The 17,830-nt window shown below is 40.6% G+C and overlaps 1 protein-coding gene across 3 annotated transcripts in view; it reads left to right on the top strand.

The window, feature by feature from the left end:
- The window catches only part of GPD1L (glycerol-3-phosphate dehydrogenase 1 like), an 84,727-nt gene that overhangs the window by 35,669 nt on the left and 31,228 nt on the right, over positions 1-17,830 (top strand). Inside the window, exons 1-2 of one of the 3 annotated variants that reach the window (XM_073333367.2) lie at positions 8,974-9,058; positions 9,831-9,992. The exons of 1 other annotated variant lie outside the window; for it this stretch is intronic. In XM_073333367.2, the coding sequence (XP_073189468.1) occupies positions 9,991-9,992 (2 nt within the window). In that variant the 5' untranslated portion in view covers positions 8,974-9,058; positions 9,831-9,990. Of the gene's footprint in view, positions 1-8,903; positions 9,059-9,830; positions 9,993-17,830 lie in introns of those variants that run through there. One more of the 3 variants, XM_073333366.2, reaches the window with a different exon arrangement.

Raw genomic sequence — 17,830 nt, 5'->3', positions numbered from 1 at the left:
AGGGGCATTGCTGGCACATGATGGCATATATCACATTGGTGGATGTGCAGGTGAATGAGCCTCTGATAGTGTGGCTGATGTTATTAGGCCCTGTGATGGTGTCCCCTGAATAGATATGTGGGCAGAGTTGGCAACGGGCTTTGTTGCAAGGATAGGTTCCTGGGTTAGTGGTTCTGTTGTGTGGTATGTGGTGTTTGGTGAGTATTTGCTTCAGGTTGGGAGGCTGTCTGTAGGCAAGGACTGGCCTGTCTCCCAACACATTATTAAGGATCTACAACCTATCCTGAAGGATGACCCAACACTCTCACAAATCTTGGGAGACAGGCCAGTCCTTGCCAGTCCATTTGTGCTGGAAATGGCCCAACTTGATTATCATACACATTGTAAGGAGAGTGATCACTTTAGATAAGCTATTACCAGCAGGAGAGTGGGGTGGGAGGAGGTATTGTTTCATGGTCTCTGTGTATATAATGTCTTCTGCAGTTTCCACAGTATGCATCCGATGAAGTGAGCTGTAGCTCACGAAAGCTTATGCTCAAATAAATTGGTTAGTCTCTAAGGTGCCACAAGTACTCCTTTTCTATGTTTTGAATCTGATTACCCTGTAAGGCATTTACCATCCTGATTTTACAGAGGTGATTCTTTTACTTTTTCTTTAATTAAAATCCTTCTTTTAAGAGCCTGATTGCTTTTTCATTGTCCTTAAGATCCAAGGGTTTGGGTCTGTGTTCACCTATGCAAATTGGTGAGGATTTTTAGCAAGCCTTCCCCAGGAAAGGGGGTGTAGGGCTTGGGGGGATTTTGGGGGGGAAAGAAGTTTCCAAGTGGGCTCTTCCCCTGTTGTATTTGTTCGACGCTTGGTGATGGTAGCAATAAAGTCCAGGGACAAAAGTTAAATAGTTTGTACCTTGGGGAAGTTTTAACCTAAGCTGGTAAAAATAAGCTTAGGGGGGTTTTCATGAAGGTCCCCACATCTGTACCCTAGAGTTCAGAGTGGGGAAGGAGCCTTGACACCTCACATGACCCATCTTGTATAAAACATATCTTAATTATGCCATATACATATCACAACAATATTTCTATGAAGAATTTGTGGTGCAGAGTCACAGGGGGTTGTTAAATGATTCTTCTGTTGTTTACAACTTTTTAAGGCCTTATCCCATGATCCTGCACAACTCTGCTCATGTGAATAGTCCCTGGGACTGCTCAAATGATAAGTTAGCAGGATCTATATCTTAGTACAAAGATCAGCAATTTAGAAAAGGTATCATTAGGTCTAATCCTGCTCTTGGCTATGTGGGTTCAAGATGGTTGCATGATCCATATAACTATGAGAAGAATGTGGGTCAGTGTTTCAATCACAAAGTTGTATTTTCACTGTGCAGAAAATGAACTTTATACTAGGGCTGTCAAGCGATTCAAAATTAATTGCGATTAATTGGGTGATTAAAAAAAATAATCACACCGTTGTTAATAGAATACCATTTATTTAAATATTTTTGGATGTTTTCTACATTTTCAAATACATTGATTTCAATTACAACACAGAATACAAAGTATACAGTGCTCACTTTATTTTTATTATAAATATTTGCATTGTAAAAAACAAAAGAAATAGTATTTTTCAATCCACCCAATACAAGTACTGTAGTGCAATCACTTTATCATGAAAGTTGAACTTACAAATGTAGAATTATGTACAAAAAAACCTTGCATTCAAAAATAAAACAATGTAAAACTTTAGCCTACAAGTCCAGTCAGTCCTACTTCTTGTTCAGCCAATCACTCAGACAAACAAGTTCGTTTACATTTGCAGAAGATAATTCATATGTCCCTTGATGCTTCAACCACCATTCCAGAAGACATGTGTCCATGCTGATGACGGGTTCTGCTCGATAATGATCCAAAGCAGTGCAGACCGATGCATGTTCATTTTCAGCATCTGAGTCAGATGCCACCAGCAGAAGGTTGATTTTCTTTTTTGGTGGTTCGGGTGCTGTAGTTTCCACATCAGTGTTGCTCTTTAAGATTTCTGAAAGCATGCTTCATGCCTCTCTGATTTTGGAAGGCACTTCAGATTCTTAAAACTTGGGTCGAGTGCTGTAGCTATCTTTAGAAATTTCACATTGGTATCTTCTTTGCATTTTGTCAAATTTTGCAGTGAAAATGTTCTTAAAACAAACAACAACATGTGCTGGGTCATCATCTGAGACTGCTGTAACATGAAATATATGGCAGCATGCAGGTAAAACAGTGCAGGAGCAGGAGACATACAGTTCTTCCCCAAGGAGTTCAGTCACAAACTTAATTAACACATCATGTTTTAATGAGCGTCATCAGCATGGAAGCATATCCTTTGGAATGATGGCCAAAGCATGAAGGGGCATATGAATCTTTAGCACATCTGGCACGTAAATACCTTGCGACACCAACTACAACAGTGCCATGCAAACGCCTGTTCCCACTTTCAGGTGACATTGTAATTAAGAAGTGGGCAGAATTATCTCCCGTAAATGTAAACAAACTTATTTTTCTTAGCGATTGCCTGAGCAAGAAGTAGCACTTCATGGACTTGTAGGCTTTAAAGTTTTACATTCTTTTGCATAGGCGCCGACTCTGTGGGTGCTCCGGGGCTAGAGCACCCACAGGGGAAAAAATGGTGCATGCTTAGCACCCACCGCCAGCCCTCCTATCAGTGCCTCTCCCTCCCCACAGTGCCTCTTGCCTGCTGGTGGGCCCCACCAATCAGCGTTTCCCTCTCCCTCCCAGCGCCTACCGCCTGCCGAAAATCAGCTATTTCCCAGCGTCAGGAGGCGCTGGGGGGGGGAGGAGTGAGGGCGCAGCACGCTCGGGGGAGGAGGCGGAACTGGGTGGGGGTGGGAAGAAGCAGGGTGGGGGTGGGGCATTGGGGGAAAGGGTAGAGTGGGGCAGGGTCTGTGCAGAACTGGGTGGGAGCACCCTCCAACAGATCAGAAACTTGACGCCTATGTTCTATTTTTGTGTGCAGTTATATAACAAAAAAAATCCCTACATTTGTAAGTTGCACTTTCATGATAAAGAAATTGCACTACACTACTTGTATGAGGTGAATTGAAAAATACTATTTATTTTGTTTTTACAGTGCAAATATTTGTAATAAAAAAGAATATAAAGTGAGCACTGTTCATTTTGTATTCTGTGTTGTAACTGAAATTGATATATTTGAAAATGTAGAAAAGCATCCAAAATAATAAATTTTAATTGGTATCCCATTGTTTAACTGTGTGATTAATCATGATTAATTTTTAATCATGATTTTTTTATGTTAATCATGAGTTAATGGTGATTAATTGACAACCCTACTTTATACACGTGTGACTTCAATGCTTAAAGCTGTGTTTCAGCAAACCATCCCGAGCTGCAGCTTAGCTGAGCTGAAAAGGCCACATATTCCAACTATACATTTCCATCTTAAAGCAGAGAGCCCTTTCTCCCACTATTTCTTATTCTTCTTGGACATGCTGTATTAACTGTACACCAGCGCATGCATGATTAAATTAATTTATTTTTCTTAAACTAAACCAGCAGATAGTCTCTGATCCCTGCACTTTGCATTCCAAATACATGCATTGGTGTACCTGATTCAATTTAATTTCTACAGTGTTGGTCCCAGGATATTAAAGTGACAAGGTGCCTGAGGTAATATATTTTTTGTCCATTCATGATTTCATATTAATAAATGAAGATTGAAAGTTAGGTTTCTTCTATCCCTGAAGCACAGGGTACTATCACTTGAATTAAAGGAGAATCTCCCTAACTGTAATAATATTTGGGTTAATGACACATACCTGGGATTGGCATTCGTTCTATCCAGCTAGAGCAGTGATACACATACACACTAGCTAGTACATTACAGTTTATCTCAGGAAGGTTCCAAGTCTAGTTTCATTAATATCTTCAGTAGGAAACTTAATGTAGTCAGCATCCTAGAGGAAAGGCTATCTCAGGATCCACGTCTGGTTTGATTAAAATCTTTAGCCAGAATTGCATGTAGTCTTTTTGTTCTGCAGAAAAATGGCTACAGATACTAAGGCCTGGTCTAGACTTCATAGAATCATAGGACTGCAAGGGACCTCGAGAGGTCATTTAGTCCAGTCCCCTGCACTCATGGCAGGATTAAGTATTATCTAGACCATCTAGACTTAAAATTTGGGTCAACATAGCTTCATTGCTCAAAGACATGAAAATTCCACCCTCCACTGATCTAGCTATGCTAGAGTAGACACAACAAGGAAGAATGCTTCTGTCAACAAAAAGAACAAGGAGTACTTGTGGCACCTTAGAGACTAACAAATTTATTTGAGCATAAGCTTTCATGGGCTAAAGCCCACTTCATCAGATGCATGCAGTGGAAAATACAGTAGGAAGATGTATAGATATACAGAGAACATGAAAAAATGGGGGTTGCCATACCAACTCTTAACAGACCGATCAATTAAGGTGGGCTATTATCAGCAGGGGAAAAAAAACTTTTGTAATGATGATCAGGATGGCCCATTTCAACAAGTGACAAGAAGGTGTGAGTAACAGTAGGGGGAAAATTAGCATAGGGAAATAGTTTTTAGTTAATGTAATGACTCATCCACTCCCAGTCTTTATTCAAGCCTAATTTGATGGAGTCCAGTTTGCAGATTAATTCCAGTTCTGTTGTTTCTCATTGAAGTCTGTTTTTGAAGTTTTTTTGTTGAATAATTGCGACTTTTTGGTCTGTAATTGAGTGTCCAGGAAGGTTGAAGTGTTCTCCGACTGGTTTTTGAATGTTAAAATTCTTGACGTTTGATTTATTCTTTTGCGTAGAGACTGTCCGGTTTGGCCAGTGTACATGGCAGAGGGGCATTGCTGGCACATGATGGCATATATCATATTGGTAGATGTGCAGGTGAACGAGCCTCTGATAGTGTGGCTGATGTGATTAGGTCCTATGATGGTGTCCCTTGAATAGATATGTGGACAGAGTTGGCAACGGGCTTTGTTGCAAAGATAGGTTCCTGGGTTAGTGTTTTTGTTGTGTGGTTGCTGGTGAGTATTTGCCTCAGGTTGTGGGGCTCTCTGTAAGCAAGGACTGGCCTGTCTCCCAAGATCTGTGAGAGTGATGGGTCATCCTTCGGGATAGGTTGTAGATCCTTGATGATGCACTGGAGAGGTTTTAGTTGGGGGCTGAAAGTGACGACTAGTGGCATTCTGTTACTTTCTTTGTTGGGCCTGTCCTGTAGTAGGTGACTTCTGGATACTCTTCTGGCTCTGTCAGTTTGTTTCTTCACTTCAGCAGGTGTAGGTTGTGTCTAGCTATTTTGGTATAGGCTCCAGTGTGTAGACATGGTCTAAGTAAATAATGCCTACTCTTCTTTAAGCTCAATTACACTTCTAACATTTCCTCTTTAAAAGACCTCTCTAGCTAGAGGTGGACAGATCTGGGCTGGGAGGAGGCACAGGAAACCTTGAAACTTGGATCAAAGGGAGGCCAAGTTGCCACATGGATTCCAGGATCAGGACAGGGTATGCATTGCTAGACACCTGCTTGTCTTGTCCTATACCTGTATGGTGCTGCTGAGAGGATGCTCAAGAGGAGACGCTTATTTTTTAGAAGACACCACCTCACAATGTTCATTCATGGTACAGAATTCTGATTTGTATCACAGTGAATGACAATAAATTTCTTCTCAATAGCTCCTTAATGGGTGTGAGTTATGGAACATTAGGCACTAAATTCTAGTAATCTCTTAAAACACAGAATGGATAGTCATCCAAAGGGAGAGAGGGGGATTGGGACAAGAGTGGGGATGAAGAGGTGAATATAGAGAAAGCATTTGAATACATAAATGAGTGAAGGGATTATAGAATGAGAGAATGTAGGAACACGGAGCATCTGTAGGTGGGACAGTAGATTATGTGAGAGAGGTGGAGGCAATGGGTGGTTGAGGGAGGGAGTTGGTGAGCCTGGGCTGGGAGAAAGTGTCAGGCTCTATGTCTACACTAGCACTTTTGTCGGTATAATTTATGTCGCTCAGGAGTGTGACAAAAACACACCTCTGAGAGATATAAGTTACACTGACAAGTGTCAATGTGGACAGCGCTATGTCAGCAGAAAGTGCTCTCCCACCGACATAGCTACTGCTGTTCTTTGGGGGTGGTTTAATTATGTCAACATGAGAGCTCTCTCCCCTCAGCAGAGAACAGCTACGCAGAATATCTTTCAGTGGCACAGCTGCATTGGTACAGCTGTGCCGCTGTAAGCCCTCTAGTGTAGACACGGTCTCAAAACTGTTTGCAGCTCTTGGCCCTTGCTAGCCTTACTGTGTCCCTGCTCTCCAAGAGCTTCCTGACCTCTTGCAGGAATGGAACTATTAAAAACAAAAATCAGACAAAAATTGTGAAACTAACCAGACCGATGCTTACTCCTGTGTTCAGTTAACTCATCCCTTCCTCTCTCTTTTTGTTTGGTGTGCAAACTCTTCAGACAGGGACTTTCTCTTCATATCTGTCCATAAGGTGCCTAGCACAAGTCTGTGATGGCTTATAAAAATGTTAAGTAATCATCTTCATCCCCCAGAGGCCATCGTATAACCCTCTTCTCTTCTACCTAATCTGCACACATAGCTGAGCTATAGAGATTCTTCTTAAAGAAGACACACACCTCTGGCATTTTCCACTGTCGCACAATGGCCTGTGTTAAGGAGGAATGTTTAAAAAATCAGCTGGAGAATTTAAACTACATGTTTGGGTGTTTCAACACTTTAATAGCTTCCAGTGACATAATTAGGCATTTAAACATAAAAAGAGATTAAGATCTTGCACTGAACACACACACTTTGGAAAGAGAACACCAAAAGAACAAAATTATGAGGAAAATTTTATGCTGTATTCATGATAGTGTTTATTGATAGTTATGTGTAGTATTGTTTTCAATGAAAAATGTGACTTTCACTTAACCTTAGTTTTCCAAATAGTTACTTATTGGTCTTTAATTATTTGCTTTGCCAACACAGACATAAATGTCTAAATGAAACAGTCCTCTGTTATAGTTAATCCTCCTACGTTTTTTGTATTGTCACATTTTTTTGGTGGTGCAGGGTTCTATTCATTCAAATCTGAGATCTGGTTTCTTTCCCTGGATCCTTGATTAGGGGATTTGACAAAGAGACAGCTTCTCATAAGCACTGAGATGTCAAAGCATCTTAGATATAGAATAGCTAACACAAATTGAGCTAGATAAGCACGGATTGTGCACAGGAGCTAACTTGGAACTTAATGAGTGTTCTTAAGGCTCTCTATCAGCTTTCATGGAAATTGTCTCTGTCCTTCCCAATACTGCGACATTTATTCCATGAGGTCTTTTTCATCAGCATGAGTGAAATGAGAGGAAGGACCTAGGGGAAAAATGTGGATGAACAACTTCAGAAAACAAAACAAAACAAAAATGGAGCACTGAACCACTTAAACATAGCAAATATTTGGTTTCATATCCTTCAGACAGAAGGCTATGTAATGGTCGTTTTGTTTATTACTCTCTCCCTCTATATGATTTACATTAAGCACAGCATACAAAACTATATATTACTCTTGTGCTTTTCAAGCATAGACCTCCTGGAATTACAGGTTCAAATCCCAGCCCTTCTGCTTTCTGAGCTACAGAAATGAAGTGGGTACCAAGCATTCTATGTTTCTTTCAGATGAGACCTAAAAATTATCTGCTGTTCTTGAACATAAAAGATCTTATAGCACTTTCTGTAAGAGCAGGGGCTTCCTCAGGTGGCCTTGGCTAATCTGTTTTTTCTTCACTGTTGTGTTGAATGTTTTTTGATAAACATTTGCCACCCCTTGCCCCAGAGATGGCTGCATTTCATTGGTGTTGTAGTTATAGGCCCCAGTACTGCATCTGGATCTATAATGGATGGCCCTTGCACCATATGTTGTAATGAATCTGGGGATTCTTTGAGATGAAAGGCACGATATGAATGTAAAATAAAAAGACGATATGAATGTAAAATAAAAATCAGAACTGCTAAATTGAGTCAGACCAACAGTCAATTCAGCCCAGTATCATGTCTCCAACAGTGTCCAGTGTCCGAACTTTAGGTGGAGTGTACAGAACTGGGCAGTTGGAGTGATACACCCTTGTCTTCCCCTCCCAGCTTCTGACTGTCAAGAGGTTTACATTCCTGGGGTTGGAAGCATGGGGTTACATTCCCGACTATCTTGGCTAATAGCCATTGATGGACCTATCCTCCATGAACTTACCTAATGCTTTTTTGAACCCAGTTATTTGTGCGCTGTGTGAAAAAGTACTTCCTCTTATTTGTATTAAACCTGCTACCAACTAATTTAATTGGATGACTCCTATTTTTTGTATTCTGGGAAAAGGTAAATAATATTTCTGTATTCACTTTGTCCACACCATTCATGATTTTATAGACCTCTATCACATCTCCCTTAGTCCTCTCTCATCTTAGTATCCAACTATATTAATACTTTGAAAAGAGGGCAAAACGCCTGTTTCTACATAATGACCAAACCAGCCCTGATCTTAGGGCAGCCTATCACCCTGGTTGAAAAAGGGAGTCCCCCCCCCATCCAGCTCTCCTTGGCCAACAGCTGACATGAGACCGTGATTGGTTGCCTGGTTTTTTGCGGGGAAGGATGCTCTTGACCCCCGCAGCTCCAAGAATGAACATGGCCCTGCTCTGGGAAAGGATGTATATGAGACCATCCTGGATCCTGCCGGCCCCGCCCTCCATCGCCCGGCTCGCAAGCAGAGCGCGCCCTCGGAAGCCAGTGTACTCCGCTTTGCAGCCGCGCCGGGGCATGGACTACAGCTCCCAGCAAGCCGCGGGAGCGGCAGCGTGTGAGCCCCGAAGGACGGGCGGCGTGCGCCGGGCTTTCTCTCCGGTGCATGGCCGGGAGGCGCTCGCCGCTGCCGCCCCAGCCTGCGGAGACCCGGCGGCGAGGCTCGCGGGGCGGCGCCCGCCATGGCTCTGGTCTCGGCGCCGCTGAGGGTCTGCATCGTGGGCTCGGGGAACTGGTGAGTGCGGCTGCCCGCAGCGCAGCGCGCCCTCGCTTGTGGCGCCTACGGCCGTGCCCCTCGCCGCCTCCTCCCCGGCCGTGCCTCTTGTGGGGGCAGAGAAACCTTCGCCAACGCGTGGAGAGGGCGTCGGCCGGAGCCGCTCTGCGCTCTCTGGCGGGGGCGGGGGCGGCAAGCCTGCCCTGTGGGGATGGATTTTACGCCTGGGCGTACAGCCTTCCCCCTGTAGGGGTGGAGGGTTTCCCCGCCTCAGGAAGCTCTGTGGCAAGGCCACCGGGCCTGATGGTCTCTGGCTTGCACGCAGGGAAGCACTGGTACCGGACTAGAGTGGGTTTGAAGTGGTACCGTTCTGAAAGGGGGTGTAAATGTCTGCAGCAAGGTGCAAGCCAGGGGAGAATCAGACTCAATGTCTCTGACGTGTCTGTAAGGCACTTGCTGTGCTGGATAAATAACAGGTAGTTTAGTGAGGGAGACACCAGCACCACTTGTCCTAATATTCTGCCCTCCCCACCCCCCCAAATCCCGGCAGAACTTTAGGGGATCAGAACCACGCATTAGGTTTCATTTTTGCAAAATCTGGCCAAAGGTGTTCTGCTCATCTCTAGTTTCAGTTAAACCTACTTCGTGTATTGCTTCTGGGAATCTTTCCAAATCCGGTTGTCAATTTGTGGAAAATCCAGGATGCGGTGTTTGTTTTTGTAGAGTCAGTTTGGTTTAGGATATGTGTGTTTAAGTTTAATTAGGATGTATTTTACTTCTGTTAACTTTGAAGAGGAAGAATGTGGCAGTGTTGCCCCAACCATACAGGAAGAGCAAACTTTGGCTACACTGCTCCTGATCCCGCACTCCATTACTCTAGTTCCTCATCAGATGCTCCCCTGAAAGTCAATGGTGTAACAAATTAGAGAATCTGGCACACTGATTTGTCCCCCATGTAAGTTAAACTTTTCAATACAGAAGTTACAATAGGCTGTTTTTAACCTGGCATCTGTTGTGTGCCCACTTCTATCAGCTCTGATATCAGCTGGCAAAGAGTTTAAAGATTCTGCTCATTTTCAGCTGATTATGTTGCCTGAAAGATTTTAGCTTTGAAGAACTCAGCCCCCAAAATGATGAAATATAATTTTATTTTATATAGTGTCTTTCATACAAATTGTTTGCCAATGCATCTTTCCAAATGAATTACAGGACACTGGACAGTATAGTGTATCAGTAATCTCTTAATATCAAGAAAGGGGAGTTGAGGTCAGATGGACTTCAATTCCCTACATTAGGGGTCTCAAACTCCCAGCCTCCAGGTCATCTGCAGCCTGAGAACCTCCACAACGTGGTCCGTAGGACTCCAGCAATTTTGGGGCCAGGTCTCTCCCTTGGCCCTGGCTGCAGACCCTGGGCGCTCCCCCACTGTGCATCCCCGGGGCGATTTACAATGGCCTGGGGCCCCGCCCACCACTGGCAGTAGAGTGGCGTCTGCCTGCTCGTTCCATGTGTCTCCAGGCCCATGTATATGCTCACAGATATTTGGAGGGCAAAATAATCATATCTGCTAAATTGTGAGAAGAAGAGATTGTGCTTTCGGTGGTAGGAATTGTCATTATCTTTTGGGCCAAATTTATTGGGATAACAGTTTGCCACACATCACTTAAAGGGAAAGTAAGTTGTCTATGAAGAGATAGAAGAAAGAAAAATATTTTAATCTAGGAAATGTTTTGATAAGCAACTATGTTCTAACCACTTATTTCATCACGAGTATTTCTATAATCCAGATTATTTTTCCCCCCACAAGAATCAAGAACTGAGAGATCTTGACTAAGACCCTGATTCAGGAAAGCATCTCAGTTCAGTGCAGCACTTAATCACATGCTTAAAATTAAGTATGTATTTAAGTGCTGCCATGAACTGGGGCCTAGTACCCTGATTCTGCAAATGCTTATGAACAATGAACTCAGTGGAAATACTCATAGGTGTAGGTGTTTGCTGGATCAGGGTCTTAGTCAGGATCTTTCATGTCTTGGATCTTGTTCTGTTTTTATATATATATATATATATTTTTTAAAAAGTCTAGATTAAAGGAATACCAGTGATACAAGAAGCAGTTTTTTTTATGCATGTGAGTACTCTGTTGAATTCAAGACTGTTTGCAGGAATGGAGCTTAATTCATTTGATTGTGCAAACTTGACATGCATGATGACACAAAATCAGGGTGGATTTGATTTAAATCGTGATTTAAATCACTAGTCAGGAAGACTCCATTTAATCATGGATTTCTACATAAACGTGCATTCTTGTTGCATTATAACTTTAATAAATATACTTCACAACTCAGAGATAGATGTAGGTTTCATTTTTAGAAGGTTGACGCTATACATTTTTCAAGCGATTTATTTTGAAAACTTTTCAGATTAGTTTTACAGCTATATCAGAAAATGAATGATTGTTTGGTTATTTCATTTCCCAAACGTAATTAAAGCAGATATTTCTGAAGTAATTGGGAGGTGACCTATCTCCAATTCAACGGGTTAATCATTAATATTAGGAGGATTTTCTTGCCATGCTGTATTAGGAGGAGAACATCACCAGACACACATTTTAATTGTTTTATTTAACTAAAACAACAATATTATGCATTCTGGATTTTTTTTCTTCAACAGCAAACATATAATATTTCAACAAAACAAGCATATGAATTTTTGAATTTAGTTAAACATTGTTTTTTAAAATCATGTTTGTTTTTGTTAAAATTGTTTAAAATATTTCATTTAACTATTAAAAAAACAATTAAATTGACTGTCAGCCAAGTCAACATGAGAAACTTAAAATATTGGCTTCTGCAGCTAACTCAGTTGTCTTCCCCTTCGTTTCCTGTTTGTTCATAATCTGGAAAAGAAAAACAAGCTTGCCTGCTTTTTCAGGTCCCGAAGATTTCTCAATTTGGAACAAATTAGGCCAAAGGAAGAAAATATTCCTTCTATACCTGCAGAAGAAGCTACTGCTGTTAAAAGTGAGATAAGCGCTTGGATTCAGAGACTATTGAAGTGATTAAGTGACTTCCAGCAGGTCACTGGTGTGACTTTCTTTAAAACATCATCAGCAAACATATATTTCTTGAATGGTTCACCCTTAGCTCTGAAGTTTATTATAGTTGGCATTATGGAGGGATGATTCCTGGATGTCCATGTCATAGCCAGCTCCTCTTCTTCAGCAGTTAAAGTTTGACCCTGGTACCGAGTATTGAGAATATTTGCAAGAAAATGAGCTGCAGATAGTGCTTGTTCCATTCGTTTTATAATGCTTGTAATTTAAGTCTGTCATTGCATATTTCTCTTTTTAAGAGCTCACTCAGTTCTTTCCAGATTTCTGCAGCATCAGCAATAAAACAGCTATTTCCCTGCATTTTGTTCAAGGCTACAGCAATAGGCTTCAGGGTTTCCTGCACGTGTTCAACATTTCTCTTAAGCCCAATGTTTGGCTGTGACAGTGGCATCTATTTTTTCACGATTTTGTTCAAAAACTGTCATCAGATTCGGCCAGTTCTTGATATAGTGCTCAAAATAGTCCACTACTGAGTTCCATTGCACGTCTTGTGGGAGAGTTAGCTTGGTTCCTCCCAGTTTTTTTCAGAGCAGCTGCTGCAAAGTGGTTGTTATGGAAGTATTTGCAATTTCAACATCATTAGCCTGTATTTTGGGAACACTGAAGTCTTTAGCTAGGAGGTGCATCAAATGAGCACTGCAGCTGTATGCTATTAGCTTGGGACTCTCTTCTAAATAATTTCTTCTCATTTTGGATCCATTTGCAGCATTGTCTGTGACCAAACTGCGTACTAGACATTTGAATTTTTTTTTTCACAATTTGTTATAGCTTTTACTGCTACTTCTTGTAAGTATTCTGCTGTATGTGCATTTCCTGATGTATCAATTGTTTCTGTAAGGAAGACATTCCCTTCTTCTGTTGTCACACAAGCACATACAACAGTATCATTGTGGACTTTGCTCTACCCATCAAGACTCAGATTAACAATTTTACCCTCTAGACCTTTTGCACACTGCTCAATTTCTCTTTCATACACTTTATCCGGCAATTTGCCGGCGACATCTGCACTCTTGGGTGGACTGTATCCTGGTCTTAGTGAGCAACAATTTTTTTTTTTTTTTGTTCAAATGTGAGAATTCAAGAATAGTCCAGAAGGAAGAGAGGCAGTCCTTAAGAAAGAAGTGTGAAATAAAAAAGTTCACCAACCTGAAGATCCTGCAGGTTCAGACATGTTCCTTTCATCATCATTTCTCCTGAGAAGGAACACTTCTCATTATGTTGTTTCATTTGGGCAACCAGGCCTTGCATTTCTTTGTTGCACTGTTTGCATGTTGCACACATGCCTTTCTTAAGCACAGGTAGAGGAATGTCATTAAAATATTCCCAAATTGGGTCTCTTTTACAGTGAGACAATGGTATGGTAGATCTCAAATCAATGAAGACCACATCCAGAAAGACCTCAAGGCTTCTTGAATATGCTGCTCAAACAGTTTCACTTTTGTTTCTACTGCCTGTCCCTCCCTTCTCACATTTATCTCCAGACTTCTTCTCCTTGTCCAGATCTATTCCAACAATCTTCTATTCATTGAACTATTTGAAACTTTATACTTTTAGAGAGAGGTAAGGGATTGACTCTGTGTACACAAATATGCAGAGGGACAATAGGGTTGAGGTCTGTTATTTCTCACATCTATATATTTAAAAACATTTTTGCTATTGACAAGCATGTTATCTCTGGAGACACAAATTCACAGTTTGAGAACTGCAAAACTAAGCATCTCTGATGGTATCTTCTAGACTGAGCACTGGGTCACACTGGGCAGATAGAAAGATTAATCTAAATAACCTGTACAGAAGCCCTTGGAACCCCATAAAATTGGGTCCCTAATCCATGAACTATTGGAACTTATTTACAAAACTTTTCTTAAAATTACATGAGTATATTGTCTCATACTATAGAATTAGAATTTATAATCCCTATTCCATGATGAGAGATCTTTGAGCTATAATGCATCTTAATTAAAACTATCTTTAGAGAGTTTTTCCGCAAAAAGCATTTTATCAAAAAAATCCAATTTAAATAAAAAAATCTTTTTATCCACCCTGCACAAAATACAACATTCAAGAATTTTAGTAACTTTGCATAGGAGAAAGAAGTGCTCCCAAAAAATCTCATACTGCAGCACCTCTCGTGGATTTCGCCACATGTGTCAAATTGCCTGTAACATAGGGCTCTTTAGATGGACTCTGTAATGATTAACAAACTGAACCACCTGTAACCTTCTTCTTTCTGACAGTTTCCACACTTTCCTTCTACTGCAATGTCACTTAAAAAAAGTCAGCACTGCATCCTGGTGAGTTACCTTGATAGTCCCCAATTGCCCTCTTTGGGTATGTCTACACAGCACTCCAATTAAAAACCCACAGCTGGCCTGTGCCAGCTGACTTGGGTTATGGGGCTTGGACTCGGGGGCTGTTTAACTGCGGTGTAGATGTTCTGACTTTAGCTGCAGCCTGAACTCTAGGACCCTCCCACAGCAAAGAATCCCAGAGCCCTGCATTAAACAGGTCTTTGTTCCTGGCCAGAACTTTGCACTTGCACCAAGGAAGAATATTGCCCTTTGAAATTGAGTTACCTTATTTAATGATCTGAGTGCTGTTAGCTTTCACTTGGAAGGTGTTCCTGTTGTGATTGAGAAGCATGTACTGGGTTTTCCTGTGCAATTGAACTACTATAGGCACAAAATATTACAGCTTGACCAATGCTGCCAGAAGAATCTAACTAGAAACAAATCAGTAAGCATACCAGTTATTTTGCTTGGTAATGTCATGAATGCTCTCTAGGTCAACCCAAGATGAGGAATGGACTTCAGATTCCATGTTATCAATTGTAGGAAGTCTGAGTGTGCTGATTTGTGTGTTGGTTAAAACAGGGGTGGGGAGTTGCTATCTCACTCTATTTATGGCATTTAGATTCCTGGTGTCATTCTTGTGACTTTGCCCAACTTACTTCTAGTTCAGTTCTTGTCACATTACAATGAAATAGGAAGCAGAGAAGCCACATTTCAGGTCTTCCTGATCACAGAAAATGAATGACCAGCTTATTCTTATTACAGTTTAAGAAGGAAAAGAGAAAGTCCAAACCATCTAACTTTAAACAATAATGAAACTTGTGGTGTGGTGTGAGCAGTACACACTGCACGTATGCAAAGTAGGGCTGTCGATTAATCATAGTTAACTCATGCAATTAACTAAGAAAAATTAATCACAATTAAAAAAAATTGTGATTAATCACACTTTTAATTGCACTGTTAAACAATAGAATACCAATTGAAATTTGTTAAATATATTTGGATGTTTTTCTACATTTTCAAATATATTGATTTCAGTTACAACACAGAATACAAAGTGTACAGTGCTCACTTTATATTACTTCTTGTTCAGCCAGTTGCTCAGAAAAACAAGTTTGTTTACATTTGCAGGAGATAATGCTGTCCTCTTCTTATTTACAATGTCATCAGTAAGTGAGAACAGGCATTTGCATGGCACTTCTGCAGCAGGCATTGCAAGGTATTTACGTGCCAGATATGCTAAACATTCGTATACCCCTTCATGCTTTGGCCGCCATTCCAGAAGACATGCTTCCATGCTGATGCTGCTTATTGGGAGGAAGGAAAAAAAAAAAAAACTAACTAAGTTTGTGACTGAACTCCTTGGGGGAGAATTGCATGTCTCCTGCTCTGTTTTACCTGCATTTTGCCATATATTTCATGTTATAGCAGTCTTGGATGACGACCCAGCACAGGTTGTTTGTTTTAAGAACACTTTCACTGCAGATTTGAAAGAACACAAAGAAGGTACCAATGTGGGATTTCTAAAGATAGCTACAGCATTTGACCCAAGGTTTAAGAATCTGAAGTGCCTTCCAAAATCTGAGAGGGATGAGGTGTGGAGCATGCTTTCAGAAGAGTTAAAAGAACAACACTCTGAAGCGGAAACTTCAGAGCCTGAACCACCAAAAAAGAAAATCAACCTTCTGCTGGTGGCATCTGACTCAGATAATGAAAATGAACGTTTGTTGGTCCTCACTGCCCTGGATCGTTATCGAGCAGAAGCTGTCATTGGCATGGATGCATGTCCTCTGGAATGGTGGTTGAAGCATGAAGGAATATATGAATCTTTAGTGCATCTGGCACATAAATATCTTGTGATGCTGGCTACAAGAGTGCCATCCAAATGTCTGTTCTTACTTTCAGGTGACATTGTAAACAAGAAGTGGGCAGCGTTATCTCCTGCAAATGTAAACAAACTTGTTTGAGCGATTGACTGAACAAGAAGGAGGACTGAGTGAATGTGTAGGCTCTAAAGTTTTACATGGTTTTATTTTTGAGTGCAGTTTTTTTTTGTACATAATTCTACATTTGTAAGTTAAACTTTCATGATCAAGATGTTGCACTACAATACTTGTGTTAGGTGACTTGAAAAATACTATTTTTTTTACAGTGTAAATATTTGTAAAGAAAAATATAAAGTGAGCACTGTACACTTTGTATTCTGTGTTGTAATTTAATCAATATATTTGAAAATGTAGAAAATATCCAAAAAAATTTAAATAAATGGTATTCTATTGTTTAAAAGTATGATTAATCATGCAATTGTGTTTAATTTTTTTAATCGCGAGATTAATCGCGATTAATTTTTTTAATCGCTTGACAGCCCTAATGGAAAGACTTTAGGCTAGTCAGTGTATGGTACAGTACAATAAACAAACAAAACAAAAAACATATGCACATTTAGGCTGAGCTGGAATTAACACTGTATTTCTCTATCAACAATGTTTGCAAAATACTTAGTGGAGATTAAGATGGAAGAGAGAAACTTAACAGTCTTTATTTAAAACAGTACTAAAAAGAAAACCTTCGTGTTTTATACCCCCTTCCATCCAAGAATCTCAAAACACTTTACACACAACACACCTTGTGATATATTAAATATTATTTCCATTGCAGAGACAGGAAAACTGAAACGACAGATTGGTGAGGTAAATTGCCTACAGTAACACAGACTGTTGGTGACACAACTAGGCAAAGAACCCTGAACTCATCTACCACTCCTATGTTCTGGCCATTAGATCAAAGTCCCCCTCTGTTTTAATTCCTAAGTCTTAAAAGCTAATTTTCACTCCCTTTTCTAACTCCATCAATCAAAGTAAATTAGTTCAGGACAGAGATCTGAGATTTGACTCTAGAATCTTGTTAATTTTAATCTGCTGCTGTTTGGGAGGAAAAGAGATCTATGAGCAGCAATGAAAGTGTTTGTCTGCAAACTCAGGAAGATGGCACTGCATCAGATCACATTTGGAAGAATGTCACACTGTAGATGCTGTAACCTTCACTTCTGGTCTTAAACAAAAGTTGATGTTCTTCAGAAATTGATGGGTTAGTGCCCCCTGCCAAAAGAAATCTTCTCACCACAGGGAAGATGATTTTACAAAACTTGCTGACCCATCATTTCTTTCTTTAAATTGATTTTTTGAGCTATGTAGAAGTTGTGTGTAGCTTCTTACCACTCCATTGAAAAATATAATCCTTTTGAATTTGTCCATATGAAATTATTGAACTCCCCCTGGATGTCTGATGAGCAGAAGGAGCAATTAGAGGGGTATGAGTAAACTTTTCAGTCTACTGAGCTCTTTTCTGACTGTATTTGTTTGAGCAAAAGCAAAATATATGAATGAT

The sequence above is a fragment of the Lepidochelys kempii genome, chromosome 2 (genome assembly GCF_965140285.1).
Source record: "Lepidochelys kempii isolate rLepKem1 chromosome 2, rLepKem1.hap1, whole genome shotgun sequence".
Taxonomy (NCBI): domain Eukaryota; kingdom Metazoa; phylum Chordata; order Testudines; family Cheloniidae; genus Lepidochelys; species Lepidochelys kempii.
Note: the sequence above shows the minus strand (reverse complement) of the source record. Positions and strands in the feature narration are given on the sequence as shown.